Below are 27628 nucleotides of genomic sequence, written 5' to 3'. Positions count from 1 at the left end.
TATATATATATATATATATATATATATATATATATATATATATATATATATATATATATATACATATATATATATATATATATATATATATATATATATATATATATATATATATATATATATACATATATATAGTGTGTGTGTGCGCATTTCATTAACAGTATTTCTGGAACATGCAGTTGCACAGATCATAGAAGAAGATAATAATTTCAGTGAAATCTTATCCCAAATGCTTTTATAGCTTCCTTGCTACTGGCGGGGGTGGGAGGTTCTCTCCTAGAAGCCATGTGTGGAAATGTGCACGGATGAACGCTTCTGTCAGGCACGTGCAGGAAGAGTCTCCGGCTGCCTTCACAATAAAAGTCTTCTCAATGATTTCTGTGAGGCTCTGAACGTGGCAGTCAGTTCTGTTCCAACAAGGTTTGGACTTGTTTAAAGTCAGAACTTTCAGTGTTCTGCAGCCAATAAAGTGACCAAAACTCAGTAAATGTTAAAACAGAAATGTTTAATTGACGTGATGTGACGTCAGATTGTGCTCCGGATGGGTGAAAACCGCTCTGCACATTACAGGCTCTGTTCTTTGCAGTGAACGTTTGGACCAGAATGACAACTTCACACCTGTGATATAAATGTATGGAAGTTAGAGGAAAGCATTGTCATGTGTTACTCAGTGTTCTTATTGCCACATTGTTTTCATTTTTCAAATTAATGTTTCAAAAAGTTGCAGTATTTCCATTTTGTCTTGAGTCTTTTCTCTTTCTGATTCTGTTGCGGTGAATTGTAGCGTCCTTCAGAACTAACACTGTGTCCGTGTGGCTGGCTGCAGGATCGGGTCACGATGCAGGTTCAGCCTGAGCTGCCGGGGTCGTGACCCCCCTCTGGGTTTGGGGTGTTAGGTCCTGTTCAGTCTGTCCTATAATCAGTAACAACCTGAAGGTAGAATATGAAAACAAACTCTTATCCTTTCCTCAAGTAATACAAATTAAAAAGAAAAAGTAAAATGAGATGAGGCAGTATATGTTCCAGCAGAGTTCGATTATAAATGTGGGTTGGACTAAAATGATGTCGAGATTATGTCACATCATTGAAATAAAGACGCATATGTCAAATTTTATGTTAGTTTGTTTTATAGTGCTACTAAACCAAGTATCAGATGTTTTAAATGTCCAGGTTCTCTGAGCAGCGTCAGACAGCAGACGTCTACATCCTGTCTGTTAAGGAACCTGAAGAAATCTGGACTCTGAATCAGGAAGTCAGCTCAACCACACGACAGCGAAACCTCCAATTTTTAATGATAGTTTTAGGTACAGTTACAGAAATGTTACAGTATAGGTTGCGGCTTCCATTAATGTGCCAGAAGATGTTTGTAGCAGAGAACCCTCCAAGAACCCAAACGACTCTGGATCTGATGGATCCTCTCTGTGACCAAGCTGAAGGGAAATGAGGGACTGGACTGAGCTCCTCTCATCAGCGGGACGCTGCAGGTATTTCGGATGTGTGTTGGAGCGTGGGACTCGCAGGAGGAGTGTGTGTGGGAGGAGCAGGAGGAGTGTGTGTGGTGCAGGGCAGATGTCCATGCCAGGCGCTCACTGGCTGATACTCTGGGCTCTATTTCGGGCTCCTCCCTCAGCTGTGCCTCCTCCGGCTTCAGTCTGCAGGACGACCAGGACTCTGAAGGTCAGAGAGCTTTTCTCTTCTCGGCAACTTCTGCTGCAGTCATCTGAAGTGGAACTGGAACCCGAGTCGAGGTGAGCGGTCTCGGCTATTCTGCGTGTGTCCATCGGTCCTCAGATGCTGGTCAAAAGTAATCTCACTACTTTTGTAACAAACCATTCCAGAACTGAAGCGGTTGCTGAATTGGTACTAAAGTTTCTGATGGCTGGTCGCTCTTCACTTCTCTGAAAAATTAAAATAAATCCAGACCCGCTGTCTCTGTCCTGCTTTCTGGGTGTATTTTTGGCTTTTGTTTTATTTAGTACAAGCATCATCCAGATGACCCAGGGCTGCTGTTAGCTTGATGCCAAGGCTTCTTCCTCTTAACAAGATTATAGAGCATCTTCCTCCTAACTTCTAGATCATAGAGCATCTTCCTCCTAACATCAAGACTACAGAGAATCTTCCTTCACTAATGTTCAGATTATAGAGCAGACATCTCAGTAAATGTTACAAGTACCTAGTTTCTTTTTATCCGCATTATTTAATGTACCAAAAAATCTATATATCAAAAACTACCATGAGCTTTCATATCTTCTGCCATCAAACACATTTACTCTACTGGAGTCTGTCAGACTCTCACCTGAAGTGTTTATAAATCCAGCTCTGCCTCCACAGGAACAGAAACTGTTCTGAAGACTCCGACAGACGAGTCGAGACAGACGAGTTGTTGAGACAAACTTTGACACAAACGTCTCCATGACGACCGGAGACCCCGAACAACCATGTGGAGGAAACAGGAAGTCAGCCACCGCGCTCAGCACCATCGCTGTCCAAGCCGGCCAATCACAGCTGGTTGTATCTGTCCTGAAGGTAAAAAAAAAAACACACACACACACACCGGATACACAACCTGCTGTCAGACCAGTATTGTTTCTGTGCTCCTTTAATTCAACACTCCATCAGAGATGGATTCTTTGAGATGGATACATTTTGGAAATGTCACACTAAAAATCTTTTTCAGTTCCACTTCCTGTCCTTGTGTTGTCCACTTCCTGGACCCTTCTACTCCCCCTCCTGGACTGTCGCAGTCCAAATCCTGTACCCTTGTAGTCCACTTCTTGAAGCTTTGAAGTCCACTTCCTGCACTGTTGTAGTTGGAACCAGCTTCATGGATCTGAAGCTTTTTGTTCCTGGTGAATCTTCAAGGTTCTCTGCTGGATTGTTCTCAGACTGCAGTGTCCTCAGGAGGCCCAGTCGGCCGTCTGTGGACGCAGGAGGAACAAACAACTCCTGAGGATTCCATCATGTCATCGTGTCTTTTGTGTAACTTGATGACTTGTCAGGTGTTTCAGTTCAAGAAGGAAGAAACAGAGAACATGAGCTGTGTCCCGTTATAGCACCTGTTTACTAAGTGTGTGTGTGTGTGTGTGTGTGTGTGTGTGGTCACGTGTCATGTTTGGTCTTTTTTTGTCGACATGCCACAGACACTGTATCATCAATGCTTCAAGACATGTGCATGCACACACACACACACACACACACACACGTCTGGGGATTTTGACTGAACAAACAGTAAAAACAATGCGAGATGTGTTGGTATCTGTCTCATCAATCTTGTTATTGTGTGTGTGTGTGTGTGTGTGTGTGTGTGTTCTCGTATTTCTATCCTTGTTGGGGCCAAATGTCCCCACAAGGATAGCAAAACGTGGAACGACGTGCCTTGTGGGGACCTTTTTCCGGTCCTAAGTAGGAGAAACAGTGTTTTCTTGACCATGTTGTTGTTACTGAAAAAAGTAAAAGTGCAAAAACATTTCTTTAGGGTTAGGCTTTGTTGTGGTGTGGGTTAGGGTTAGGGTAAGGGTCAGGGTTAGGGGCTAGACATGAATGGGAGTCAATGGACGGTCCCCACAAGGATAGAAATACAAGACTGCGCGTGTGTGTGTGTGTGTGTGTGTGTGTGTGTGTGTGTGTGTGCAGAGTGGGTCTGCCATCCACCTCCAGCTGGTTCAGGCTCAGCCGGGACTCTGTGAGATCGGATCGAGCCAGGAGGAAAACCAGACTCTGATCCAAGAACTGCAGCAGTTACTGGACACACTCAGGGTACACACACACACACACACACACACACACACACACACACACACACACACACACACACACACACACACAGGTTGTATGATGGTCCCGGTCTGTTTTCTGGATCAGAACCGTGAGGCGGACGCTCTGGCCGAGGTGCAGAGGAAGCAGCGGACGGAGCTCAGCAGGAGGGAGCAGCACTGGAGGAGTCAAGAGGATGAGGAGGAGGAGCGGGTGTTCCAGGCCATGGTGGCGTCTCTGAAGGAGGGCTGGTCAGTGCTGCTCCGCCTCCTCCAGCGCCGCCTTCGTGTCCTGCTGCTGGCTGCAGACTTTTACCAGCGAGCACTGGAGGTAAACAACAGAGTCACACCGCGTCACATCTGGTCACACCGGGCCATGCAGGATCACCCCAGGCCACACCAGGGCACGCTGGGTCATGCTGGACCGCAACAGGTCACACTGGACCATACCGGGAAACACCAGGTCACCCCTTGCCACACCGGCAAGCCCTGGACCGCATCAGGTCACCCTGGGTCACACTGCACCACACCAGATCACCTTGGTCCATATTGGGTCATACCGGGCCACATGGCGCAACCCCGGGTCACATCGGGTCACACCAGACTACACCAGGTCCCCTCAGATCACACAGGGCCACCCTGGGCAGCTTCGGACCATTCCAGCTAACCCCGACCAAGACCAGATCAAGACCATGATGACAGCAGGTCACACCAGGTCTCATTGTGGAACCCCAGGCTACACAGGATCACCCCGGGTCACACACCACACCGGGTCACTGTGGTGTGAGGACAGACTGGATGACACTCAGGAAAAACAGAAAGAAGCTCCTGCGTTCAGTCTGTCTTCAGTCCAACCAGAGCCTGTGAGCAGGACCTGATGAGGACCGAAGCTGCTCACTCCACTGCTCCAGTTTGGACGGACTGAACGCTGCAGACTCTCCACGCCAACAGAACATTACTCAGAATGAACTGCACAACTATTTCTGACCTCAGGTTTTTTGTTATTTTCACCTGTGTCTGTGCAGTTCGCTGTCAGTATCAGCAGAGTGGACAGTCTTCAGACCAGCTCCAACCAGGACAGACTGATCGAGGCCCAGCTCTCGTACGAGTCCACCAGACGAGGTGAAACAATGACAGCAACAAACAGCTACCAAGAAATGTCAGTTTAGTCGAATTAAAAGTGAAGACTTGAGAGAGTTGAGTTTCTTGGTGGTGTTCCACAAGGTTCTTTACTGGATCCACTGTTGGGTTTCCTGGTGGTGTTCCACAGGGTTCTTTATTGGGTCCGCTGTTGGGTTTCCTGGTTTTGTTCCACTGGTTTAATGTGAAGATAAACTTATTTCTAACCATAACTCTGAACTGATGTAACTAAACTAGGTTTATCAAACTTACTTAAACTGGTTAGTTTCTTTGTTGCACATAAATCATCAACTAAATTACCATGTGAGACTTTTCAAACTGGTTTGTTTAAAAAAAAACTTTCTTCACTTTCAAGTTGAAGAACTGTTTTCAAAACAGTTTACCTTGTTTTAACATGGTTTCAACTCCTTCAGATGAGTTCAGAGAGGTTGGAGTTGATTTTAACCGGTGTAAACCAGTGTTTTCAGTGGTCAGCAGTGGTTGGTTTAATAGTGGTCAGCAGGGGTTATCAGTGGTGAGCAGATGTCAGCAGTGGTCAATAGTTATTAGCAGTGGTCAGCAGTGGGTGTGGCTTTTCATGGTCTCTCTCTTTGCCTTGCAGAACTTTTGCAGAAATCTCTGCAGGTTTTAAACAGCAGCAACATTCTGCTGCAGAAACTCAGACAGCTGCAGAAGACTGAGGCCCTCCAGAGGAGAGGAGGAATCCTGCAGGAGGAGGAGGAGGAGGAGGAGGAGGTGCAGTCTCCATGGTGTTGCTGTGGAGTTGATCTGCTGATACAGAAAATGTGCTGGTTTTGTTTAAGTTCTAGCTGTTGTTGTTAGCTCATTCCCCAATCTACTGGTTAACTTATAATTACTTGCTGGCTGGTAATCATTTGGTTAGCTGCTGGTGAGCTGCTGATTGTCTCACTGATGCTGCCTGCTGTCCTCAGAGCTGCTCCGGGTCCCGGGTCAGTGGGGGGGCGCTGGAGGTGGAGCTGCTGGTGGAGAGGCTCCAGGACCGCAGGAGGAGGGCGGACCAGGTCCTGAGGCTGTGGTGGGCCAAGGACAGCATCGTGGACCAGGATGCGCAGCCAGAATCTGAAACAGATGGTCCTGACAAGACGGTAAGACGAGTTTGACGGACACGCCATCACACAAGACCTGGACCAGCAACTGCTTTCGGGTCGTGTTTCAAGCTAAACTTCTGCTTGTTGCTCATTTTGATTGTTCTCACACAACCAGGTTCTGATTCTAGCCCAGGAACAAGAACTGAATCCAAAATTCCATTCTGGATCCATATCAGCAGAGAGATCACAGTCCAGGACAGATGAAACAAAAGACCTGGAGCTCGGATCCACACCAGACCTGAGCCCTGAACTCATATTAAATCTGAGTTCTGAATTCCTCCTGGACTCTGAGTCTGAATCCACATGTGAAGTGGAACATGAATCCAGCTCAGACCTGCAGTCTGGGTCCAGATTGGAGGATACCAGAAACTCAGATTTAGGATCCAACTCAGTGCTTGAACCTGATTTCAGAGCACATCAAAAGTCCACATTCAGATCAGAGGAGAGCGGGGAGATAGACCTGCAGTCCAGATTCAAATTAAACCTGGAGACTGGATCCAAACCACATCTCAAACCAGAATCCAAGTTTGACTTAAATACTGAGCCCAAATCCAAGGACTGCGAAGACCTGCAACCTGAATCCAACTCACAATCTGGATCCACATCAGAGGAGCTCCGGGTGCATTTCTCAGGGTCAAATTCTGAAATTGAAGCTGGGTCTGGACTTGATCTGCATTATGGACCAAAACCAGGTAACACTGAAAACCAGGAGCTTCAGTTCAAATCAGACCTGCTGCTAGAATGTAGATCAGATAAGTCGAGGATCTTCAGACCAGGTTCCAGGTTGTATATTGGAGAACAGAAAGCTGGATCCAGACCAGAGACCAGAGCCATGGAGTCTGGGGCAGAAGAGACCAGAGAGATGAAGGCCAGACCAGAAGAGACCAGAGAGATGAAGGCCAGACCAGAAGAGACCAGAGAGATGAAGACCAGACCAGAAGAGACCAGAGAGGTTAAGGCCAGACCAGTAGAGCCCAGAGAGATCAAAGCCAGACCAGAAGAGCCCCGAGAGCTGAAGGCCAGACCAGAAGAGACCACAGAGATAAAGGCCACACCAGAGGATCCCAGAGAGATAAACGCCAGGCTAGAAGAGACCAGAGAGCTCAAGGCCAGACCAGAAGAGCCCAGAGAGATCATGACCAGACCAGAGGAGCCCAGAGAGCTGAAGGCCAGACCAGAAGAGACCAGAACTCCTGAAAGCGAAGACAGACGAGCTCCAGCAGGGATCAGGTAGGTCCACCTCAGTGTCTCCATCCCTCAGGTTCTAAAGAACAAGGAGAAGGTTAAACATGGTAACTAGTTTACTCAAACTAACCTTAACTACGTTCCGAACTGAACTCACCACAGAATCCTAAAAAGACGTTAGCTCTCTGACGTTAAGGAAACGTTTCCCTAAATCACTGCGTATGCCTGTAGCTGGAGGATGTTTGTGATTGGTTGACAGTTTGAGGAGGACCAATCAGAGTGCAGCAGCTGCTCTCATCAATAAAAATCACAGTCAGAGTTTCCTGGTCTGGATTATTTCTAAACTAAGCCAACATTCAGACAGAGACCTTATTGATCAGCAGTGGTGGGCTGTCAGGGCCTGCAAAGCCTTCTCTGCTGGCCTAAAAATTATCTGAATTACAGACTGATGTAAATTATATTTTGTCCATAAATAATTAATAAATGATTCCAAACGGTATGTTCCAGTTCCTTTCATAGTTTTCCTGTGGTTGCGCTGCTTCCAGACATGTTTTTTTCATATTAAATCATTTAACCAATCAGATTTCAGGCATCATCTGTTGCTAGGGCCAAAGAAATCTGCCCGAGGCCTTCGCTATCCGTTCCCGATGGCGCAGTGAAGTAAAGTGAAGCGTCAAACAGACAGCTGCTTCAACCAATCAGACAGTTGCTTCAACCAATCAGACAGTTGCTCCAACCAATCAGATTTCGAGTTGGCGACTCAGCGCCTTCTAGCTTCTAACAACCGCATATCCAGGCCCTCTGATTTACATTCACCAAGAGATACAGTAGGGGGCGGTATGCACCTGAGTTGTTGGTCACCTACCGCAATTATTCCTAAGAAGAAGAAGAAGAAGAAGACCTGGGCTGTGTCCGAATGTGCACCCTATGCCCTAACCCCTCAATCACTACATAGTGCACTACATAGTGTTGACTACGTAGTGCACTACATAGTGCCCTGAATCTGTTGGCGATTCGGACACTCAGCTCCCTACTTTTTCCCTCAGCGCTGATCACGTGACCCTCGGCCAGTACGATGATAACTACACGCACCGGCTCGTTAAGACTTGATATTTTTTAAAATGTGCTCTTATTCTGCATTTTACTTTCCTCGTCATGTTTCTAATCATTGAAGAAAAAAAAAATATATTACATTATTATATTAATACGTTATGTTATTTGATGTTTGCGCCACTCACCTGCTGCGGGAGTCTCATCCACCGGCGAAATGGCCCCCACTGTCAAGTTTTCTGTGTTTTTGTGCACTTTAATTCAACTTTTACTGGCCAAAATGGCACAAATAAAGGAGAGGAAACGACTGAGAAGCCTTGAGGAGGAGACGGCGAGTGACAGTGGCTCTCATCGCTCATCACTCTCACCACGTAAGAACATAACGCCAGTTAATTCCCTTTTATTGCAATTTTCACGCCATCTGCTGGGGAAAGTTAGCTAAAGGTATTATAGTCCTTATTTTTAATTGATTGCTTTTAAGCATTGGCAAATTAATCTCATTTATCAATGGGAATCACTGCAGGACTTGATCTCGTCCATATACCATTTCAGCTATTTACAGTAACTACCCAAAAACCAGCTATTCAACATGTAAACACTTTTTGTAAGTCCATTTGGTATTAGCTGAATGCTACAATGAATTGGCAAACTAAATGAAATGACCATATACTTGAGGAAAACAAGTTTTTCATTGACAACATCCTTTCTGACTCACTGTGTTAACTATATTGCATAATTATGATAACAGGAATACATATGGGAAGGAATAAATCCTCTGAAAATCCAGATAACAACCTGTGAATAAAGCATTTACCCTTAATAACATGAGAAGTCACCAACCTTGTGTTTTAGTTTTTATTAAGGCAACAACAAAAGAAAGACATACAATAATATTGAAGTGCAAAAGATAAACCTACAAAACAAGAATATAGAACCACTTTCCACAGCTTTAAACTCCCAGAAATGCTACCATGAGAAGTTGCATTTTCAGGAGCTTAAAGCTGTGCAAAGTGGTTCTAGATTATTCACACAAACAAACTAAGCGACCTGTTTTTCCCCCCCAGACACCACCGGCACTTTATTGTGTGGTCAACAGAAACGTTCCCCTGTTGGCCGGGTACTCAGAGCTCCGGCCAGACTTCTGGCTACACTGCACCACCATCTCCAGTGCTGGGGGAGGCACCTGGACACCCTGGTGTTCTTCTTCTGGCTGGCTGAGGATACGGAGGCGCCTGATCTCCTTTCCTCCTGCAGAAGAGCTGGAAGAGATCTCTGCTGGTTTCCAGCAGTCGGCTGATCTGCCTCTTTTCGGAGGGTCGTGGGAAGCATCGACGGCTGCCACGTCAGGATAAAGCCCCATGCAGAACACGCACAGTGTTATTTTAACCACAAGATGTTCCACTTGGTGCAGTTTCAGGCGGTGTGTGATCACCGAGGAAGATTTCTAGACGTCTTTGCTGGTTACCCTGGCTCGGTCCACGACTCCCGTGTGTTGAGGAACAGCCCCATCTACACCGAGCAGCTGCATCCTCCCGCCGGCTTCATCCTCCTCGGTGATGGGGGGTACCTCCGCCTGTCACGGCCCATCACCGCCCTGACGCCGTACAGGCAGCCTGTGAGGAATCCTGTTGAGGCCAGGTTCAACGGTCTGTGGTGGAGAGAGCGTTCGGAGTCATGAAGGCCAGGTGGCGGGCCATATTAAGGCACTGGAGGTTCAACCCACCTTTGCTGTGAAGGTCATCGCCTGCTGCGCTGTCCTGCACAACCTCTGCCTTCACCACGGGGACCTGTTGGAGCCGGAGCCAGTCCAGGAGCCAGAGACAGAGGCTGTCCACCAGGAGCCAGAGACAGAGGCTGTCCACCAGGAGCCAGAGACAGAGGCTGTCCACCAGGAGCCAGAGACAGAGGCTGTCCACCAGGAGCCAGAGACAGAGGCTGTCCACCAGGAGCAGGACGACCAGGGCCAGCAGAGCGGGGAGTCACTGCAGGCAGCCATGGCAGCGGGGGTCAGGCATCAGGCACTGCTGGACCACAATTACTGACTCTACTGGTGTCATTTTGTTCATGTTTGTTCTAAAATAAATGTTCATATGTACAGCAACAGTTTAATATAATGTAAATAGTTTGTGTAAATAGTTCATTTAATTGTCTATCCTGAAACATAACTAATATATCAATTTTTCTTTAATAATCATCCTTGTTTTTATTTGATTTCTTTATTATTACATTGTTGATTTGGGAACTTTCAACTGTGAACTTAAATAACACACAAAACAAACTCAATTAATTTTGCCCACAATTTTTTCAAGCAGTTAACAGTCTCTCCTCTTCCCCCTTGACCTCTTGCCTGCAATCTCTATACAATCACACAACACAACCACACAGTTTTATGCAATAGCACACGAATTGGCGTTAAAATAGTTATAGTTCCACAATCACATACAACCACGCAATATTCTGTAACAGAACACAAACGTGCACAATAGAAATAGTATAATAAGCTTACTCCCAGCCGGCGGCCGAGGCCAATCTCTTCCCACTGAAGAGGCTACTACAGCACCGGAGCCGCACCAGCCGCTCCACGTCCTCGTCTGTCCCTTGAAAGACACAACACGTATATATCACACTCAGATATAAGCCCCTGGGTGTCACTACACCCGACATATTATCAGATGAACTGTTAATCATTAAGTATTTACGTTAGAAAACGCCGAAGATATCGATGCACTGTAGCTAACACAGGCTAAATATTAGCGCCGGCGCTAACTTTCAACTTAACTGGGTCAAATATACGTTCAGTGGCCGAAACTTTACATATCTTTAACCTTTACCGTGTTCTAACTTATTCATGCCCAGCAAATTCACAACATTGTAATGAAATACTTACATTTATGTGTCACAGCTCCGGCTCCCGGCTCGCGCTGCTGCTGAGAGGCTGCTCTTACGTCATTTTGCTGGAGACTCGCAATGCACGATGGGTAATATCGAGCCGTCTAGGGAGCATCGATGCTCACTACTTTTCAAGATGCATTGTGGGAAATTTCTAGTGCCCTACTTTTTTGTTATCTGGACATTCGGACACCCCTAAAAATGGCGTCTTCACTATGTAGTGCCCTATGTAGGGAATAGGGTGCACATTCGGACACAGCCCTGGAGAGAATTAAAACTTAGCCAGAAATACCACAGGGCAAGCTGGACTTTCAGCCCTGGCTTTATGGAACTGAAACGCACGGATAATCTATATGACAGAGCAGTTGAACTCTTTTTGAGGAAGGAAAGGAGGATGTATTTTGTTTTCAAATAATCGGGATTTTGGTGAGTAAAATGTTCCTCTTTTCCTAAATAATATTGCTGTTTTATTAAGTTGTTGATGCTCATTGTATGTGCACAGATGTAGTAGGAGAATTGTGCACTTCAGCAAAGGCATTTATTCTGGCTGCACAAGTATCTATCTGCTGTGCAGCAACTCTTTATGTGCATATCTGCATAATAAGATTTTTTTTGTAGACAAAATAGTTATTGAGAGGTGGATTGGTTCAGGTGGATCTGTTCTGAAGGCCTTAGTGTGAAATGCACGGTCATGTCTGATTGGTTTTCTTCCTCCTTTAATAGTCAAGAAGACTCCGCCCACCATTCTCTCCTGACCAATCAGAGGCAGCAGCTTTTAGCATCTTTTGAGCGCCTTGAGGAGAAGGTGATGTGAAGTTTGAGTCAGACATCTGCGTAATCTGTGTGTCTGTCTGTAATCTGTGTGTATTCTATGGTCCTGTGTATCATATGTGTGTAAAATGTGTGTATTTTCTACGTCCGATTCTCATCTGTGTGTTGTGCTGCAGTTGTGTGTCTGGATACAGCAGAGCAGTGGTTTGTTGATTCAAATCTCTGGAGCTGGAACGAATCTGAAAGAGGCTGAAGACACTCTGAATACACTCCTGCAGCTGCACACACAGTCTGAGGTACACACACACACACACACACACAAACACACACACACACACACACACACACACACTATACATTTACACATGAATGTAATGCGATAATATTAAGCTGAGACATTTTGTAGAACTGGACTTCAGTCAGCAGAGCTGGAAACTGATGAAAACACACTCACAGATCGAGGACAGAAGCCTTCCACATGCTGTTTGTAGCACTGACTGAGACGCCAGGAGCCTCATTTCTCATCAGTGTTTTGAAAAGTTTCTAAATTCTGTCTTGAAACATGAAATTTAGAATGTGATTCAGTACCAACACATCTGTACAACGACTTGTTCGCGGGTCGTATGCACATCAACGCCTCAGTGTTGATAAATCACTCTTGTTCTTCGTCTCCATGCTCAAGCTCTCTCAGGATAATTTCCCTTCAGAAAATTAATCAGATATGGCAGCAGCAACAGGCCTCCTTCTAAATATTGATTTCTTCCTCACCTTTCATCGAAAGGAGGAACTTCTCTCAAACTCAAATCCTGGTACTTGTCAGCGAGGTTTAAGTAAACCAGAAAGTCTAGTTTGGAAAGTCCAGAAAGTCTAGACTGTTTTTTGGTGCGTTCACACCGGACGCGTTGCAAGCGTCACAAGCGTCGCTTTTACATTCAAAGTCTATGGTGGACGAGCTTCAACGGACCTGACGCGCATCAGGCGCTTTTCAAGCGTCGCTTTCCGAGCTTTTCGAGCGTTGGCGAAGCGCGTCACGCGCGTCACGCGCTGCGGGCGTCAACGCCTGAAGTTGGGAAAATTGAGCTTTCGAAGCGTCAACGCGCGCGTCATCCAATCACAGACGAGCACTCTGAGCGCTGATGCAGGCCAGAAGCTCGTCAAACTGGGCCCGGGAGAGGCGGAAGTCCCGCCGAAAGCGAACCTCATCCTCACGCTGGCCCCGTGATCTGGGTCCGGCCCCGGAGGGTGTGAGAAACTCTGCGCTCGCCGGCGGGCACACACGAACACTGGACCCGCCAAGGGGGTCCACCGCCACGGCGCCGTGGTGGGCTGTTCCCCCGACCCAGCGGCCCAGCCTCCGACCGGCTTTGGCCGTAGCATTTGACTTGTCGTTTCACTGTTCTGCCACTAGATGATGTGTGTGAGCCCGATCAGACTTCTGCTGATAGTCACACGCTCCTTAGTTGAAGAACAAGTTAAGTTCCAGAGTTTGTGTGGGAGTGTTGGTACACACTACACACAGGTGTGTGTACGTACTGATGAGAAATGAGGCCTCAGGACTGACGGGCTGGCAGGTGTCAGTGTGGAGCTCTGTATCAGAGTAATCAGATTACAGTATCATTGTAAGGCCTGGCTGGCCTTGGAACAGTCAGTTACTTTCAGCAGTCAAAGTTTGAGCTTTGATGTTTATCTTGGTTTGTCTTCAGTCTGCAGGACGAGATGCAGAGCAGCTGCAGGACCTCTGGGATCAGCTGACGGCTCTGAAGGGTCCCAGCAACAGGATCACCAGGACCACCAGGACCACTAGGACTGGTTCTGAGACCCGCACTGAGCACAACACTCTGCTCACTCCTCTCAAAGCTCTGACAGAGCAGCTGAAGCGGGGCCTGAAGTCCAGTTCCAGCCCCCTTCAGCCAGATACCCTAAGTCCTGATCTGGCAGCCCGGGTCAAGGTGGTCCTGGAAGACCTTCAGGGTCTGAGGAGGACGGTGGAGTCCAACCTGCAGCTGCTGCAGTTGTACGTCAGTTTCCTAAAGATATCTCAGCAGGTCAGAGTGCACCAGCAGGTACAGGCCGGGAGCAGAGGGGGTCACTGCCCCCTGACCCCTCTCAGCTCCCGGCCTACTAGAGCCAGCACACCAAGACCACCGGGCAGGACAGTGACTTTGATCGTGTCCGCAGGTGGAGGAGGAGATGGAGGAGCTGCGGGAGGTCTGCAGGAGACCGGAGGCGGAGCAGGAGGCGGACGCTCGCTGGCAAGAGACCCTGCAGAAGTTCACCACTGCCCAGGATGAGGGAAACCGTCTCCTCCACACTGTTACCATGGTAACCAGAGTCAAAAGTCACAGGTCAAAGGTCGCTGGGATGATTATTTGAGGAGTAAAGATGAATTCTGTGACAGACTGAAGCGTCTTTCAATCTCAGATTATAAACAAGTGAAATAATCTCAGTCAAAGATTCAGATAATCCACAGAAACATCTGGAAAGACAGAAACCACTGCACGTACTCTTGGACTCTCCTGAAAATAAATCAAGTCCCATTTCAGCCTCAGGTGTCACAGTCGGGGTTGAACCGTTGGTCTGTGGAGTCAGTGGTGCAGCGGACGGTGCAGCGACTGACAGAAACCAAGGAGGACCTGGACCAGCTGCGGAGTCACCTGCTGGACCGGGTCCACGTCACGGTAGCTCAGAAGCAGGTCCAGAAGCAGGAGGAGGAGGTGCAGAGGTGGAGGACACACCAGGACAGCCTGCTGAAGGTAGGTACTGCTTCGAGAACAGACTCTTTGAAATGGCTGTGTCTGCATGTGCTGAGAAGCAGACTGGGATTCTTCTGCATGCCGAGCAGCACTTCTGAAAGTCCTTTAATCTTAATCTGCTCGGTGTCTTCAGACTCTGCAGGACCTGAGGTGTGTGTGGGAGCTCCTGGATTCCTGCACTCAGGTGGACCTGGGTTCAGACGTCCAGGCCTCCAAACTGCAGCAGAGCTTCACCCAGGCCAGACCTCATTTCACGGTAACTCCCCCGAATCTCTTCCACCTGTGATCGTGAGGATCAACTCATCGCTTTCATCTGAAAAAATCCTTCAAGGTTAAGCTGGGATGAATATTCCAGGATGCAGCTTTTTCACATTTCAGTGACTGATGAGATGATCCACAGTGACACCTGCAGCTTCTGCAATCTCTGCTTCATGAGTCTCTGAAAGGACACCAGCGACCTTTCAGTGTCTTTATGGACAACAGAACAGGAAGTGCTACGACTTGATGCAGACCTTTTCCCTCCTTCTCATCAAATCCACTGATGCAGTAGATCCAGGAGCTGACCCGGGACGTTGGGGACACATTGTGCTGCACCGGCATCATAGAAGCATTCTGGTCCATCCTCCTCAGGTACAAGAACACCAGGAGTCTCCTATCTACAACATCTCCAGGACACCAGCCACTTCCTCCTGAACTGCGCCTCCATGAAACCCTGGTGTTCAGAGACACGACCAGGCCATGAACACACCCTGAGGTGGCTCAGTGTGGTCTTTTAATGCATTTGGGCCTTGAAGAGGAGAGAAAACATCAGAAAAGTGTAACTTCTCCCGTCTGCTCTATGAAATGGAATAGTCGTCATCCATTGGTCATCACAGTGGAGCAAAGTGGAACAGGAGGAATTGATCACCTCAAGCCCTCATCAGGTTTTTTCCTGTTTTCTCTCTTGGTCCACCTCTGAGACTTTCTTTGTCTTTGAGAACTGTCCTGCTCCCTCTTTAGTGAGGCGACATTCATAAAGAAGCTGCCCTGGTCAGTGAGGATCTCTTGTGGTGTCTCACTCAGGAGATGGTCCATGGTGATGCACTCGAATGACACCTTGATGGAGGGTGATGGTGGTCCTGGCACTCTGGACGGTCACACCAGCATATCCCACAGATGCTTGGCTGATAGAATGGGACCACTATTCAGTTAAAACCAATTCCGTTTTATTTCTATATAAACAAATTCGACAAAGTCATACAGAGAGTCACCCAGAGAGCGTTTCCTGACCATCTTTCCACACCGATCTTTGTGTGCCTTCTGCATTTTTCACTCTGGAAAATCTGATTGTTGGAACATGGTGACACAGCTGAGGTTCTCTGAAAGTCTCAGTTCCAGTTCTTCCATCAATTGCCCCGCCATTGCCTAGCCTCATGCCCCCTCGCCTTTAGCATGGCACAGTAACCCTCTCCCTCCAATATCTGTGATGACCCAGAACGTCTTTGAAACTTGTCTTTGATGAACTACACCTCCAGACACTGGCCATGTGGTCTTCTGCCAGGGTCACGGTGGCCACAGGTCGCAAATGAGTTTTCTTCATATCAAATCACGGTTTTGCTGGAAGGTTTTGCTTCTCATTCTGTCTTGTGCAGCAACTCGATGCCGAGGTGAAGTTTGTGTTGAAGAACTGTGAAACTCTGAGAGAAGTGGACAACAGGAAGAAGGCGGAGCTGCAGGAGAAGGTGGAGCTGCAGAAAGAGCTGGAGCGGCGGGAGGATGAGCTGCTGAAGCTGCACCAGAAAGTGAAGGAGAAGATCCAGCAGAGCGAATCCATCCTGCAACTGAGTGCCAGCTTCCACCGCACAGCCAATCAGGTGAGAGCCAGTTCCTGAATTAATATCAGAGCATCATCTGCAAACGTATTGATTTGGAGTGTTTTTTTCTTTCTGTGAACAGCAAATAAAATGGAGGCAGCTGACGAACGCCTGATCCTGATATGTCATGTTCTCTGTGTCCAGTTGGAGGTGCTGTTCCACTCACAGTCCCATGCAGAGAGCAAGGAGAAGCGGGTTCAGAAGCGGGTTCAGGTCCAGAATCTGTTCCAGACTGCGACAGCGCTGAAGACAGACATCTGCACCACTGTTAGCCGTAGTGTAAGCTAACTTTTTCTCCTTTGTGGCACAGCTACAACTGCTGATACTGAGTGCTAAGGTCACACACAGCCGCTCCTACACAACGCCAAGATTACACACTCGACTTTTACTGGAATATGTTTCTGCTGGAGGAATCTCAGTACAGTGAGCACCGCAGTACTCTTGCTGTCCTCCGCAGGGTGCTCCAGTTTTCCGGCTGCAGCAGCTGGAGGAGCGTTTCTCCTCTCTGGACTCGCTGTGCGACTCGTGGCTGAAGGAGGAGAATCGTCGGGAAGAGAGAGTCCAAAGGGAGCAGCTGACTCGCCTCCTGCTGGGAGACATCGGACAGGTGAGAGTGGCCCACACATTGTTCATCTGTTCACTTCTCCAGGACCCAGACTCTCCAGGACCCAGACCCCCCAGGACCCAGACCCCAGACCCTAAGGACCCAGACCCTCCAATACCTAGACCATCCAAGACTCAGACCTTCCAGGTCCCAGACCTTCCTTGAGAGGCTCTGAGAGGACACTGAGTAGGTCTGGAGAAAAGCCCTGAGGAGGCTCTGAGGGGAACCTCACAGGGGCTCTGTGAAGGGCCCTAAGGGGGCTCTTGGGGGCTTTCTGACATGGTTCTTGGGGGCTGTGGAAGGGTTCTGAGGGGGTTGTGATGTATCTACTGTTGCCCTCAGCTGTTCTGAAATGAGGGATTAGACATCTGACACCAAACAGTCCTGATCCGCAAATACCCCCCTCAAAATACACACTGCTAATGTCAGGATCAGCATGCAAATATCTGTGTGTGTGTGTGTGTGTGTGTGTGTGTGTGTGTGTGTGTGTGTGTGTGTGTGTGTGTGTGTGTGTGTGTGTGTGTGTGTGTGTGTGTGTGTGCGTGCACGCGCATGAATGTAGAACAGAGTAATAATGAAAACAAACTCAAGGAAAAACATTTAAACTTATCCATGCAAATGTCTATGACTCGGTGTTTGAACCAGTAACTCAGAGTAACTTGCAGTAACTTCATCTGTTCCTGTTTGTGTGACCTTTGACCTATCAGCTGCATGACTCCTTCGGAGAGCTAAAGAAACGATTCAACAACCTGAAGTTCAACTTTGCGAAGCGGAGCGAGCGCTGGAGGAACACCAAGGCCAACAAGAACCAGATCCAGCAGCTGGACCTCTACCAGGACCGGCTGCAGGTACAGGTGCAGGTCTGAGGTCCTGGTCCGGGTCTGAGGATGTCCTGGTTCAGGAGGCTCTAATGCTAATCAAAGTCTGAGATGATAACAGCTGTTTGTGATGCTGCAGGAGCTCAGGAAAGGTCTGCAGGGGGTGATTGCCCGCCTGGGGTCAGAGGTCAAAGATGGGGGAGCAGCTCGAGAGGTGGAGGATGCTGCCAATGAACTGCAAAGGATGATGGGAGAACTGGAGCGGAGTGTGTGTGAACACCGAAAGACTCTGGACATGACGAGCAAACTGCTGAAGGCCATGGAGGAGGTGTGTGTGTGTGTGTGTGTGTGTGTGTGTGTGTGTGTGTGTGTGTGTGTGTGTTTACTACCATTCCAGTGTTTTTGTGTGTGTTCCACAGTTCCAGTGCTGGTGTGAAGAAGCTGCTGCCACCATCTCTCGTGTGGGGAAGTTCTCGTTGTCGTGCCGCAGCACTGCGGCCGTCTCCATCCTCCATCGGCAGCTCGAGGAGTACGTGTGGCCGACCGTCCCTCAGCAGGAGGAGAGGATCAGTGACATTACCGAGCTGGCAGCACGGCTGCACGGTGAGCTTTAATCTGAACAACATGTGGGTGATAGAGAGGAAGATGCTCGATAATCTGGATGTTAGTACACAAATCTTTCAAACATAAGCTACCTGTTATTTAAAATGTTCATGCTAAACAGCTAGTGTATATACAAATCAATGTTACTCCCAATGTGCAAGGAGTACTGGGATACTGTGTTTCAGGGGTGGAGGAGGGACGGCGCTACACAGAGAAGACAGTGAACAGACACAGTGAGATGGTGGAGTCAATCCGAGAGCTGAGCAACAACCTGCTGGAGTTGGAGAGCAAACTGAAGGTGAGAACCTTGAGTCTGACGGTGGACATCACCGACCATAATCTGACGGCTACCTCCATTTCAGATGGAGCAGGAGGAGGAGCAGAAGGAAGAGGAGGAGAAAAGACCTCATTTCACCAAGGACCTAAAGAAGGAGCAGAGAGATAACCGATGCATGCAGGATGACATGGTGAGGAAACTCAGATTGAGTTCACACTAACAATGAGCCATCTCTAACCCGAAGACCTGAATGTTCTCTGTCATCATGTTCTTTGACTGTAGTGTGAACTGAAGGAAACAGGCCACACCCCCGAACTGACCACCAAGCACAATGGGAAGGAGGCACAGCTGAGAAACCAGGGCAGAAAGGAGGAGCAGCTGAGAAAACAGGGTGGAGCCAATAGGAAGCCTCCACTGTCCAGGATCCAGAGTGAAGACATGGAGTCTGACAGCAGGTAGAACTGAATGTTCTTCTACTTTCTAAGAGTCCGAGGGCTTCCTGTTGAACTCATTCATCTTCAGCTGAGTTGAATTCTCTCATTTCAATGAAGCTCTTCTTTTAAAACTACGTCTGATCACACCCAGAGACTGAAGCCCCTGCAATGTGTTTCCAAATCTAAGTGACAACCAGCCTAAAATAGTCAAAGCTAGGCTTATGTTCATGTAAAACCAGTCTAAACCTTGTTTTGAAGTAGTCCAGGCAGGGGTCAGTTAAAGCTGGTCTAATGCCAGTCTAAACATTCCCAGAAACTGGTCTAAGACTTCATTTAACTGAAGTAGTCCAAACACAGTGTAAATGAGTCAAACATCAGCCTCAAATTAACTAAAGAAACCAGTCCAAAACCAACAGGAAACTAGTTTCAAAGTTTAAACAAGTCCAAAACCAGTCCACAAGTAACAAAAACTTACCTTGAACAAATCTAACAGTAGTGCAGGTCCAAGCTATAACCAGCAGGAGAACATGTGAGGACAGCCTCAATCTATGGAAATTAGTCAATCAACTAGTCTAAAAGTGGTGGGATTGCAGACTGAAGCAGTCCGGAACACGACAGGTCAGAGATTCACCAAGTCTTCTTTCCTTCAGCCACCAATGGCACGGCGACACATTGACCTCCTCCTACTGCTCCACCCACACACTCCGCCTGTCCCGCTCCCCGCTGGAGGCCGGCAGACGACTGCACGCCATCCACAGCCAGTCACAGCATGCCACCTTGACCACAGAGCCTCGGGCCACGCCCCTTTCCACTGCGGGTGACATCCAAAGGGAGTTTCAGGAGGACGAGGTGCAGATTTCTCTCTGCTCGTTGTTCTAGTCCAACCCAGCTGTGAGCCGTCTGACTCTGCATGCTCCACATGAGCCAGAGAATGCTTTAATGATCCGTCACCACAAAGTGATCTTCATGAGTGAATGGTCCTTTGGGATTCCTGTGTGATGTTGAGTTCTATGTACACAGGATGAATCGGAGGCGGGCCTGTTGGACACCATGACCGATGACTCTCTGTCCAACGATGAGTACGAGTGTGTGTCACCAGACGACATATCTCTACCACCGCTGGCAGAGACTCCGGAGTCCAACATCATTCACTCAGACCTTGAGGAGGGCTTCTGTCTCAGTTCTCATAGCGTCCACATTCACCAGCTCAGCCACCAGCACCATACTCAGCCAGAACCGGCTGGGACCGCTGCCAGTTCTGACCGACAGCAGAGGGAGTCCTGCCACAGCGGTCCAACTTCTTCCCCAAACCTTCACAGCAGCACCAGGTCAGTTTTGTTTTGGCCATATGTATCTGTCATCTTTAGAGTCTGATGAATCTGTTGCTGTTGTGTGGTACAGGTTCAGGTCAGAGTCCAGCTCATTTGCCCGGAGTCCTTCAGCTTTTCCTGCTCCGGTCGTCCCCAGACGAGACACAAGCATTGCTTCTGCTCCCCAGCGATTCTCTGCTGATCCTCAGACCAACAAGAACCTTCCACATGGATGTTCTCCCAAAGACAATGATGCCAATGATCTGAAGAATAGTTCACAAGTGAGCCAAACTGTTGGATTCAAGAGTGAGACCATAGCACATGTTGCAGAACTCAAACAGAGTCCTCAGCCCTCGATTAGTCCACATCCTGGTATTATTCATCACAGCAGTCTCGTCAAAGGTGACTCTCCCTTCACTCCGAGCGCAGCTGCCATATCTGAAATGACAAGTTTCCATCAGTGTTCGCTTCATCAGGACCCCCAGACAATGAGAGAAACCAAACCTCAGAGCAGCAGGTCAGTGACAGAAGAGACGGTTTATCTCCAGACGTCCGTCTCTGAAAGTCATGTCAGTCTGTTAAAGGGTGGCAAAGATTCCCCCCAACACGGGCTCTCATCACAGATCAGTGAGGCTGGAGAGGTTGGTCCAACTTCCATCATCTCAGATCACCAAAACCATCCATGCAACAATGTCCTTAAAGGTGTGCCAAAGTCAGACTCCAGGATTGAGTTCCACCAGGGAGGGCAACCTCCTGAAACTAAGAAGGAGGTGTTGTCAGTCTCTTTAAGTACCACAACAGTCATTCAACAAACTGTGAGCTGCCAGCCCCTCCCTTCAGACAGTCCTGTAAGCGTGCCAAAGGGTAAAAGCAGCTCAAACAAACCAGTTCATTCAGCTCCAAGTGAACCGTGTCCACCGGTGGGCTTGGTTTGCCGCAGTTTCACTGTCCCTACCCAGCCACATGACAAAGGTCTTCAGACCAGCACAACTTGTGCTTTAGCTGACACAAGTCATGAAGATCGGGATCTCCTCCAGCCCTGCAGAGAGGCCAAGGGAAAGCTCTCTGAGACCGAAGTGAAAGGTCAAATAGACCTTCCCAGCAGTCCACATACCAGGCAGACCGTAGACCGATTGACCCCACCGCAAAGCAGCAAAATCTCATCCCGAGGGAGTGCTTTACCACAGAGTAAGACCCTCTCTCAGGTTAAAGTGATCCGCCAGGACAGAAAGTCAGATCAAAGATCCAATTCCAACTATCCTGAACCCTCCAAAGATGATCCGGATGTTCTGCAGTCCACATCAACCCTTCCTGACGGCAACAGTGTTCAACTGTCTTACCTGCGTAACAGGAGCAGCCAAGAACAGGATCCAGGATCTCCTCAAAGCGGCAAAGAGTCCACACCACCAATAAGCAAAACTACTCCTCCAGAACCACCCTGCATCGACCACCAGACAGTGTCCTCCCTCCACCAGCCCCTGACCTCCACCTGTACCCAGCAGTGTGTGCATGACTCAGGCATGATGCCCATCTCCTCCACCAGGCCTGCTGCTGCCCCTCAGCTGGAGGCTAACCCGCATGCCACGCCCCCACCCTCTCCACCTCATCTACTAACTGCAGACCAAGACCCTGACATTTGTCTGCCAGTGGCCATTCGGGAGGAGATCAGACTTACTCCTCAGATCCAGGGTCCTCCGCTTGCTCCTCCTGCTCCTCCTGCTCCTCCTGCTCCTCCTGCTCCTCCCCAGGTCCAGGCAGAGTCTCTTCCCCAGGGAAAAGCCTCTCGACCTGCCCCTCCCTGCATCACCAGGCCTCTGTCTAGAGCTACTGTCATGGAGGGCTCTCCAGTCACGCTGGAGGTGGAGGTGACGGGACTCCCAGAGCCCACGCTTACCTGGTGGGTAGCATACAACCACCTGCACAATAACACACAATAACACACAATAACTCATTCACTGTACAGCTAACAGAACGCACCTTCCACACCTGCTTCAGCATGAGCTGTGTAGCCGGATTCAACCCGGGACACCTGCATCGTCCCTGTCTTCCTCCTCACAAGACACCTGTACTGGTTCCTGTCACTGATCTCTCCTGCCCTAAACACACATTACCTGCTTCAGCCACTAATCTGAATCTGAAGGATCTAATTCGAAACTGAATCTACTAGTTTGATGCGTATCATGATGAAATAGAAATTGGATTTGATTCATTTGAAAAATGCAGTTCCCTGATTCATTCCCTTTATATACATTACATCACATGGTGTCACGTTTACATTGGCGTTGCTTGGTTTGAGTGACTCATACTGGTTTGGACAGGAGGAGGGTTATTAGCTTGGCTGTGACTTTAGTGTCATGGAGCCGAATCCGTGAGCTTCTCCTCCATAAAGCTGTGCCTGTTTGTTTTCTGTTTATTTTGCTCAAACCCTTGACAGTAAACATGTGCTGGAGTTCATCAGGTCAACTACCTTTGATTTGAGATCATTAACAGCCATTTTTAGAAGCTGTTCAACTATGATTGAAGTTTGATTTTGGTTCTGTGAGGGGTGATGTGTTTCCAATGAAAACAAATCTTTTACATGTACTGTATAACTTCCTCCTTGAAATCCGAGGTCGTTGCGGAGCAACAAAACACCAAAGTAGCGTTTCAGAAACAGAAGCATGTTTGAGGTTTTCAAAGTTTTAATCTGAGTTACATTGACTTGTAGCCTTTGTGTGTGTGTGTGTGTGTGTGTGTGTGTGTGTGTGTGTGTGTGTGTGTGTGTGTGTGTGTTGGGGAGATAACTAATCAGACAGCTTCATGGTGAAAAGCCCAGCTTGGTCTGGTGGGGGTGGAGTGTCGGGGTTGGTGAAGGATGGTGGTTGGGGGTTGGTGGCGGATCGATTGTTGGAGGTTGGAGGTTGTGGTTTGTGGTTTGTGGTTGATGGTAGGTTGAGGTTGGGGTTGGCAGAGGGTGGAGGTTAGGGGTGGTGGAGGATGGTTGTTGGTGGAGGCTGGGGTTGATGGAGGATGGTGGTTGCTGGAGGGTAGAGGTTGGTGGAGATTGCTGGAGGCTGGGGTTGGTGGAAGATGGTGGTTGCTGGAGGGTAGAGGTTGGTGGAGATTGCTGGAGGCTGGGGTTGGTGGAAGATGGTGGTTAGTAGAGGCTGGGGTGGGGGTGAAAGGGTCTTAGAACAGGGCTGTCTGACCTGCTCTCATCATGGTCGCTCCAGGTCTGAACGTGGACCGGACTGGGACGGGACCCGGACCGGCCTCCACCAGGACCCGGGGCAGGCGGCCGGCGGGTGGCTGGTGGAGGAGGTTCTGGACGTGATGAGTGCCGACCTGCTGACCTGGTTCGGTTCTCTGTGTGTTCTCCTGTGGCTGCTCTACCTCCTTCTCCTCTGAATCCAGCCAGGAGATCCTGGACCTAGACCAGTCTCCAGCTGGACTCAGGAACCTCTTCAAACTGGAGCTTTGCTGTAATCTCAGACTGTAACGCTGATAGAGCCTCTAGAAACTGTCCAAACTCACAATAAAACTTGATGTGGTAAACGTTCCCGATGTGGTCTTTCTCATGAACCGTCATGTTCTGCAGGTGGTGGACTCTGTGAACATCAGTGTTTCAATTATGTTGCAGGCGACATGATGAATCGTGCCAACAGTGTTGCGGTTGTTTAGTTATTTATGTAGAAACAAACAAACTCAACAATTCAACAAGGGCACGGTGGACAGAAAAAATCTTTTGAACAGGAAAAGCCTGCAGAACCAGACTCTGAGGTGATTGGTACTGGAGTGATGTGATTTCTCCACTTGTTCTTTCAGTACTGTCACTGCAGCATTTTCAATTAGTTTTTCATTCAGGTGTAATACAACATTTTGATTTCCGGGTGGATCACCTAAATAATTGGTGGGTCTGTTTGTCAATCATTCTGACGAGCTGCTTTCGTAAGGCGGTTCTCCGTGCTTGCGCCCAATCAGCTTCTCCCTTTTGCGCATGCGCATTCAGAGTGTTTATGTAGCCGGTGAGCTTCTAAGCCCGTACTTACCGATGGTGAGTCTGACATAATGAAACTGTAGCTGTTTCGGAAAAAAAAAGCTTTCGCAAAAGCGGATCGCAGAAACTGTACAGAGCCGTGCACGCCGGAGAAGAGGAGATCGCGCTCGTACACTTCCGCGTTTTCTGGGAGAAGCAGGAGAGCCGGGCGGATGGTCTGGCGCATGCGCGTTGTTCAAAAAGTGAGTAACAGACGTGGGGCTTCGTCTTTTCGAGAAAATGTTGTATTATACCTTTAAATTTGTATTTTATCAGATTGGAGGTCTACTTTTTCTGCTGGTTTTTAATTATAAAATAAATAAGATCCCACATAAATTAGCTGCCTTTCATGAACTGGTGCCTTGGAATTTATTTTACAAGCACAACTTCTCACCACAACAGCGTTTTCTCTGGAATAATGGTGAAATGCTGGATAAGAATAAGAGTCTTGACAGAAAAACCTGGTTCGATCTAAATATTTTTTGGTTCATGCAGCTTCTGATGGTCACCTAATGGGTTACGATGAATTCTGCCATATATTTAACTTTATTGTTTCACGAAAGGAATATGCTCACATTGTCGGTTCTATTCCAGCTGGTTCTGTTTGTGTCAAGGTGTTTCTATTAATGATGTAACTGTTATAAATCCTGCTAACACTCTTTGTGGGAAATTTTGTTTCTCATCCTCAACTAAAAATAGTAATTGGTCCATCCGTTCATTGTTCAATCAATCAATCAAACTTTATTTGTAAAGCATTTTTCATATTCATTAAAAAAAAACAAACAGCGCAAAGTGCTTAACAGTAAAATCAGTCATAAAAACAAAAAAAACAAATCTGCACCATCAATCAGGGTCCTGTGCGCGCGCGCACACACACACACACACACACACACACACAAACACACTCAGGTGTACATGCACACACACGTACAAACAGAAACTAGCTGTTTCAGAACTACTTAATTACAAAACCGTATTTTTTTCATATTGGAATTTTCACTGTACACATGTTTCATGGTCCAGAGTTTGGTTGCTGCTCCATAACTATTTGATCAACAATAAAATGACAGATTTATTTTAAAGTTTTACACAATATTTACCCGGTAAAGCATTTCATGAAAACATTTTTTGGACAATATTGATATCAACCCTTCCTCATGTTCATTTTGTTGAATTCATCCTGAAAGAGTGGCATTTCTGGCATTGTGGTTGGATATGTGGTCGGAAAGTTTTTTGTGTCAAATTCTACATAAATTCTGTGTTGCTTTTTCAGTCTGTTATTTTTGGTCTCTTCGCTTATACTAACAAAAATTAGAATGTTATGAATTTTATTCTTATTTTGGCAGTGTGTTACATTGAAGTGTAAATTTTGGAATCATAAACCTCTTTTTTATTTTTTCAGACTGTTTAAACTGTACCTTAAATAAATTAATGCCCGCAAAAGTAGAAGGTGGGAAAGACTGAGTGCATGTGAGGATTGAATGTATAAATTGTGTTTTTGTTTTCCTTTTCTTTTACCTTTTTCTTTCTTTACCCTGGTGGTTTTGAGACTTTGTTGTGTTTGAATTACAAACGGACACCAGTTGCCCTGTAACACCGGAAAAGATGGACGTTTACCACGGACAGTGTTTTCAGCAGGAGATACAGTAGGTGGCGGTATGCACCCAAGTTGTTGGTCACCACCCGCCATTATTCCAAAGAAGAAGAAGCAGAAGAAGCAGAAGAAGCAGAAGAAGCAGAAGCAGAAGCAGAAGCAGAAGAAGAAGAAGAAGAAGAAGAAGAAGAAGAAGAAGAAGAAGAAGAAGAAGAAGAAGAAGAAGAAGAAGAAGAAGAAGAAGAAGAAGAAGAAGAAGAAGAAGAAGAAGAAGAAGAAGTTTTGCAGGTGACGTCACACACCCGGTCTTGCAATACACGCCGGGGCAGTCGCCGCCATGTTGGAATGAAAACAAACCTTCAGGGGTATGACGCTCTTTCACTATTCGAGAGGATTATGCGGCTAATTTTGGTCAGAGGAGAGCGTGGATAGATGGAAAATGACCACAAAATGGTAGGGACATAAAATATGTTGTGTTTGGTGTGGATAGCTTTGAGTTTTGAAGAAGTGTGTGAGAAACATGCGATCTGAGGTGCTGCCTGTGAAAAATGAAGATCGGCTTTGGGGTTGTTTTGCCGCTGACGGGAGGCGGTCGGCTCAGAGAATATTCTGCCTGGTGTCATCTTAAAGTGTAGATTTTCTAGTTTCATATGAGACCCAATATGTTGGGGTGGAGCAAACGGATCTTGCTTTGTGTTGCGTTTTGTGTCTGGGGGTGCCGGTGAGGAGGGCGTGTCGAATTGTTGCATATGGATTTTAAAGTTGTTATAAAACAAACACTCGGTCGTCAAAGTGCAGTTGGCGCATTAGTTAGTGGGATTAAGGCTTCTTGATTGAGACACAATTGAAAAAAATCATCCTCACACCATTTTAGTCACGTTTTACACTCGTTGAATGGAGCATATGGACCAGGTGTTTATAGAAGGGGGAGTCAGATTTCTCCAAGGAATGTGAAGTTTCTATAACACCTGAAACAAAATACTTGTATGAATTCAGGCTCTTGTACGCCTTCAACGCTGCTTTTGTGTACGCCGAAGAACTGTTGATTAGATGTCCGCGTAGTCCAGATCGGGGGTTCTTGAGTCTCAGCCGTGCATGGGTGGAACAGGCGGCTGGCTTCAAGTACAGGTCCTGCTGCAAGCCTGAAATCCGTAGTTTCTCCTGCTATCGGTCTGTGTGTGTTACGATTGTCCACTTGATCTGACAACACAACAATATCCCTACTCTCCTTATCAGTCGACATTTTCAACGGTAATGAACACTGAACGTGCACTACTCTCTATGAATGACAGCGCCTATTGCTGGCTGTTTTCACTCCAATATGGCTGCGGTCCTCCGGTTGCCAACTCCCGGGTCACGTGACTGCAGGTCACCTGTTAACACGGATACCAGCAACATTGTAACACCAGCTGCAGCCATTTGGATTGAACAGAGCGAATGTGAAGGTAAACAAAGTAATTGATATAGAAAA

The 27628-nt window shown here is 47.5% G+C and overlaps 2 protein-coding genes and 1 long non-coding RNA gene across 3 annotated transcripts; 2 read left to right on the top strand and 1 right to left on the bottom strand.

Annotated features, from left to right (window-relative positions):
• Positions 1–1657: 1657 nt before the first annotated feature.
• Positions 1658–6013, top strand: LOC115403319 (coiled-coil domain-containing protein 141-like). The gene is made up of 7 exons (XM_030112180.1): positions 1658–1748; positions 2332–2526; positions 3634–3756; positions 3862–4083; positions 4778–4874; positions 5494–5627; positions 5825–6013. The coding sequence occupies exons 2-7, from the start codon at positions 2413–2415 to the stop codon at positions 6011–6013; spliced, it is 879 nt and encodes a 292-aa protein (XP_029968040.1). The 5' UTR covers positions 1658–1748; positions 2332–2412.
• On the top strand, positions 5840–24055 carry LOC115402769 (uncharacterized). Its single transcript, XM_030111306.1, has 22 exons — positions 5840–5998; positions 6117–6520; positions 6557–7231; positions 11849–11930; positions 12073–12192; positions 13600–13941; positions 14075–14218; positions 14440–14649; positions 14783–14905; positions 16281–16502; positions 16647–16781; positions 16960–17109; positions 17814–17954; positions 18064–18252; positions 18344–18527; positions 18713–18825; positions 18890–18994; positions 19087–19259; positions 19889–20087; positions 20259–20566; positions 20640–22445; positions 23761–24055. The coding sequence occupies exons 3-22, from the start codon at positions 6834–6836 to the stop codon at positions 23933–23935; spliced, it is 5319 nt and encodes a 1772-aa protein (XP_029967166.1). The 5' UTR covers positions 5840–5998; positions 6117–6520; positions 6557–6833; the 3' UTR covers positions 23936–24055.
• Positions 10133–11313, bottom strand: LOC115402775 (uncharacterized). Its single transcript, XR_003933161.1, has 3 exons — positions 11124–11313; positions 10743–10833; positions 10133–10218 (listed from the first exon to the last, which is right to left on the bottom strand). It is a non-coding gene; the product is annotated as an uncharacterized LOC115402775 (long non-coding RNA).
• Positions 24056–27628: the final 3573 nt, after the last annotated feature.

Source organism: Salarias fasciatus, chromosome 16 (assembly GCF_902148845.1).
Source record: "Salarias fasciatus chromosome 16, fSalaFa1.1, whole genome shotgun sequence".
Lineage (NCBI taxonomy): Eukaryota > Metazoa > Chordata > Actinopteri > Blenniiformes > Blenniidae > Salarias > Salarias fasciatus.
Note: the sequence above shows the minus strand (reverse complement) of the source record. Positions and strands in the feature narration are given on the sequence as shown.